The sequence below is a fragment of the Gekko japonicus genome, unplaced genomic scaffold (assembly GCF_001447785.1).
Source record: "Gekko japonicus isolate JY-2015 unplaced genomic scaffold, Gekko_japonicus_V1.1 scaffold3359, whole genome shotgun sequence".
In the NCBI taxonomy this organism is placed as follows: Eukaryota; Metazoa; Chordata; class Lepidosauria; order Squamata; family Gekkonidae; genus Gekko; species Gekko japonicus.
In genome coordinates, this window is record NW_015176549.1 from 75426 (window position 1) to 80671 (window position 5246).

The following is a 5246-nucleotide window of genomic DNA, read 5'->3' on the forward strand; positions in this document are numbered from 1 at the left end:
CACTCACGAGTGCTCCCCACCCCTTAAGCTACCCAAACACCATTCCCCATGCCAGGCAGTCAAACTACTCCCTGCAGTTTTCTACCCTTTAGAACAGCTGGTATCCAGGTGGGAGTGGGGAAGAAAAAGGGTGGGGTGGGGCACATTCTGTTCTTCTCAAAGCACAGCTGGGCAGTGCAAAGCCAGCGCCATACTTGGCCCACAAAAGACTCTGTTCTGGCCCAAGAACACCCATTAAATCAGCCACAAAAAAACACCCCCGGGGGGGGGGGGGGGGGATGCACAGGCAGACCAGACAGATCCCTCCCAGCTTGATAATGCACCTGCTCGGGCCTTAGGAAAGCAACAGAAAAGAGGAGTTATTGCACTGGGGGGGAAAGGGGGGGGGTTACCCTGTCATTGCCGAGAAATCAGCTTATAGGCAGCATCTGGGGAAGAAAGAAAGAGGAGCCCTCGCCTCCGAGCGCCAAGGGCCAGGGGGCTTCTGCTGTCTTTCTTCCCAGGCTTCAAAAAGAGTCATGGATACAGCAATAACTTTTTGAGAGATTCCCCAAGGGCAAGGTCGATACCGAACCCTCCCTGTACGTGTGTCTGGTGTGCATCGTGTGTGTTCTTTGTTTTGGCAAGAGGCAGGGTTTTTTTTTACTGAGGTTACATGACGCAGCACTTGTTCTTGTGATTCTGATGGTCCTTGAAACGGAGCCGCTGCTTTGGCCGGTACTTCTCCAGGTACGTCAGCTGCTTGCTGTTGATCGCCCCTCGGCGCTTCCTGAGGAGGGGAAAAACAACGGAGGACTAGTTATTTATTTACTTTGTTTATAAGCTGCCATCTCCCCAATGGGGACCTTTCATGACCCCCTGTGGGTCGCCACATTCAGCTGCCACCACTCTGGACTTAGGGTCCCTTGGGAAGGCCCAGAGTACCCTCCCAAGCCCAACTAAAACGCTCCTTTTAAGCCGAGAAACATAGGTGTGATGAACAGACAGAGAACATTAAACAAATGGTTTATTAATACAGTACTGGGGCAAGGAAAACAAGACAAGGTGCTTTATAATATATAACAGTGTCTAAAGGTAAAATAAAACAACACGACTACCTATTTCTCTTAACTGGTTACTATTCAAGGCCCACTGCCCTTTTATACCAGGCCTGTGCCTGTACTCACTCTGTCCCAAGTGAGGGATCTTTCTCTCAGACCAGACTGTCCCCTCAGTTTTAACTCTGTGAGAGGGAAGACCGCAGAAGAGCAAAGAACACAGTTCCACAGCCCACAAAGCTTAAGTCCCAATCTCCTCACACAATCCCTGGACACCGATTGGTTACAACCGTCGCTAAGCATTGTGGGGATTGTAGGCTGTCTGCTTTCCACTCCCACACAGGTCTCCTTGGACCTAGGCCTCTAGGCCTTGTCTCCCAGTCCTATACAGATCGTGACAGGACCCAAAGCGGCTTATGTCATTCTCCTCTCTTCCATTTTATCCCCACAACAACCCTGTGACGGAAGTTAGGCAAAGAGTGTGCAACTGGCCAAAGGTCACCCAGAGAGCTTCCATGACATGCTGGGGATCTAAACTTGGATTTCCCAGGTCTTTCACATCACCTGCCATCTGATCCTTTCAACTGGAGGTGCTGGGGACTGAACCTGGAACCTTCTGCAGGCACAGCAGAGGTTCTTCCCAAGAGCACCGCCACAGCCCCTCTCTCAAATGGGGGTCTCTTATTTATTTAGTTAAACTTATGAATCGCCCACCCTGCAGGGCAGGCTCTGGGCGATTTACAACACTAAAAATAGTGAAAAAACACAGTTGATCTATAATTTAAATCACAAATAATAAACATGACACTGGAACCAATCAGGATGGCGATAAATAGTCCTCCATCGCCGGCCACACACCGCTACACCGCACGGCAGGGCATGTGGGACCCATAGAGGAAAAAAGAGAAAAAGGGGGCCAGTCTCCCTCCCATTGTTGCCCTAGACTAAAAGCCTGGCGGAACATCTCTGCCTGATACTGAAGGTTTCCTGAGCCAGATACCAGCTCTTCCTGCATCCAGTGCCGGAAGAGCCATCAGAGACGCAAATATGGTCCTCAGGCAGTGTTCCCTCTAAGCTGAGTCAGTGTGAGCTAGCTCACAGTTTTTCAGCCTCTGGCTCACACATTTTCATCTTAGCTCAGGAAGGGATGGCTCCAGAGCAGACTAATTTATGCAGTAGCCAAATCGCTCGCTCACAACTTTAATGCCAGCAGCTCACAAAGTAGAATTTTTGCTCACAGGGCTCTACGGCTTAGAGGGAACATTGTCCTCGGGTGGAAAAACTGGGGAGGCTGCCAGTAGGGGGGGAGTGGGGGAGTCAAAGTGCCCAGGTTCCAGATGGCAGACAGGTGAGTCCTTAAAATTTTTGTCCACACCTTTATACTCCACCTTTCCTCATGAGCACACATGAAGCTGCCTCACACTGAATCAGACCCTGGGTCCACCAAAGTCAGTATTGCCTGCTCAGGCTGGCAGCGATTCTCCAGGGTCTCAGGCAGGGGGTCTTTCACATCGTCTACTGTGAGGTTTTTAAACTGGAGACACCGGGGATTGGAGGTTCCAGCAGGGGAGCGCAGATATCGTATACCCTTGGCCGAAGAACGGTACACTCCTTCTATCTGGGATGGTCGCCAGTGTTCCCTCTAAGCTGAGTTAGTGTGAGCTAGCTCACAGTTTCTTAGCCTCCGGCTCACACATCTTTGTCTTAGCTCAGGAAAGATGGCTCCGGAGCAAACTAATTTATGCAGCAGCCAAATCGCTCGCTCACAACTTTAGGGCCAGTAGCTCACAAAGTAGAATTTTTGCTCACAGGACTCCACAGCTTAGAGGGAACATGGTTGCCCTCTTCGACTGAGCGCGCAAGGTCACATGGAGCGGGGAGGGAGGGAGGGGACACCCGCCCAGCCAGATCAGCCAAATCAACCCTGTCGATCAGAGGGGGTGGCAGATGTCGCAGCCAGACCGCCCTCACCTGCTACCGGGGATTGAGCCTGGTACCTTCTGTGTGCCAAGCAGATGCTCTGCCAGTGAGCCACAGCCCCTCCCCTCCTTCGAGGTTGGTTGAAGAAGTGAGCCCTGATGGGTGCTTGGGGGGTGGGTGGGAGCAACAGCGGGAGGGCTTCTAGTGTCTGTCAGGTAGCCCTGTCATAGATCCGGAATTCGGAGGGGTGCCAATCATCCTTGTTCTCAGCTCTACCCGGTCCAGCGCTATCTCTGGCTTGACCTTGTAGTTTCCAGCGGCACTTTCTCGGCTGGGAAAAGTAACGGCTTCTAGCTTTGCCGTTTGCCTTCTTCTGCCTGTGCGTGCAAACTATAATCATTGGCTTCTACTCAGTGGGGGGGATTTTTACGTTTACTGTAAGTCTGAGGCCCTAATTCTGACGGCCATTCCTGACACAAGCTGTAAACGAGTTCTTTGGTACTGGAAACTCTAATAAACACTTATCTTCTTATGAAGCCTTGTGTGGAGTGTGGAGGATCCTGACAGTGTCCTGGCCCCACTGGTGGACCTCCTGATGGGATCTGGTATTTTTGGCCACTGTGTGACAAGAGTGTTGGACTGGATGGGCCACTGGCCTGATCCAGCATTGGCTTCTCTTATGTTCCTTATGTTCATATGATGCTCCCAGCCAACTCCCGAGGGCCTTTACGATGCCCACAGGCCTCAGTCGAGAGCACCGGAGAGACCAAACAAGCCCCATTTCAGCGGCCTGAGCAGAATGTGCTAAGAAGATTAAAGATGCAGAGCCGACACTAGAGAGCTGCTGCTGGCCACAGCCACTGGCTCCGAGGAAGAGGACACGCGGCTATTCTCGCCAAGTCGAGCTTGGAAGCCAGATGGGCCATAATCCTCCGCCATTCTTCCTCGCCAGTTTTCACTAGATCCCCGGGTTCACTTTGGTCCTTCCCGAACCCTGGATGACCGGCTGATGTGAGGATAGAAATCGAAAGGTGTCGCTGACGCCTGACCTGGATAGCCCAGGCAATCCCAATCCCAATCCCATCAGGTCTCGGAAGCTAAGAGGGCCGACCCTGGCAAGTATTTGGATGGGAGACCTCCAAAGAATACCAGGGTCGGGAGGCAGAGGCAGGTTCTCAAGCCACTTCTACATCCACCGTGCCCCTGGTAGGAGTCGCCAGAGGTCGCCACGATTTCTAGTCACAGAATCATAGAATGACAGAGTTGGAAGGGACCTTGCAGGTCATCTAGTCCAACCCCCTGCACTCTGCAGGAGCAGAGCCGGAAGAGAGCCCTACAACACACCCGGAAGATGGTCGTCCAGCCTCCGCTTGAAAACGTCCAGCAAAGGAGCATCCACCACCTCCCGAGGCAGACTGTTCCACTGCTCAACCACTCTTACAGTTAGGAAGTTTCTCCTGATATTTAGCCGGTAACGACTCCCTTGTCATTCCCACCCATTAGATCTAGTCTTGCAGTCCGGAGCAAGAGAGGATAGATCCGCTCCATCTTCTACATGACAGCCCTTCAAATACTTGAAGACTGCAATCATGTCCCCTCTAAGCCGTCTCTTTCCCAGGCTACTTTCCCATTCATGGGCCTACACTATATGGGGGAGAGTTGAGCAAACTCCGGAGGACGGTGGAGGACAGGAGGGCCTGGCGTGATGTGGTCCATGGGGTCGTGAAGAGTTAGACTCGACTGTGACTGAACAACAACAACAACAAATATGGGGGAGTGGAGTGGAGAACAAGGGAACTCTCGGCTTTCCGCTGTTGGCTCTGTACTAGAACCGGGCTTTGCCTCCTCCATAGCCGCCAGCATTTTCTGCTCGGCGCGTCTAAAGATGCTCCTGAGTGGAGCTGTTCCGCAAACACCCAGCTGTTTGTCTCTGCATTAGCGGCAGGCAGCTCGGAGGTTTACTGCCGGGCACTTACTGTCTAATGAACTGAATAGCGTCTTCGTATTTCATCCCGCTCTCGATCAGGGCCAGCGCCACCAGAACGGGAGCCCTAGGAAAGAGAGAGGAAGGGGAACAATAAATACAGCTGCTGGGAACGCTATTGCCGGCCCCGTTAAAAAAAGAGAAAAGGATGGGTCTTGAGAAACGCCGCAAGGCTTGGTTTCTACCCACAGGCAAACCATCATCATCACTGGCTGAGCATCTAGAAATTTTTCAGATCTGCACAGTTCTAACTGCAGGGATGTTTGGATGTGTGTGTGTCTTTCAAGGAGCCCAAATTTTCCCTA

The 5246-nt window shown here is 52.1% G+C and overlaps 1 protein-coding gene across 3 annotated transcripts in view; it reads right to left on the reverse strand.

The window, feature by feature from the left end:
• Positions 1–257: 257 nt before the first annotated feature.
• The window catches only part of PTP4A3 (protein tyrosine phosphatase type IVA, member 3), an 80375-nt gene continuing 75386 nt past the window's right edge, over positions 258–5246 (reverse strand). For all 3 annotated transcript variants that reach the window (XM_015427472.1, XM_015427470.1, XM_015427471.1), the window contains exons 5-6: positions 4934–5008; positions 258–769 (exon numbers count right to left, since the gene is read on the reverse strand). In XM_015427472.1, coding sequence (XP_015282958.1) covers positions 652–769; positions 4934–5008 — 193 coding nt within the window. In that variant the 3' untranslated portion in view covers positions 258–651. The remainder of the gene's footprint in view (positions 770–4933; positions 5009–5246) is intronic.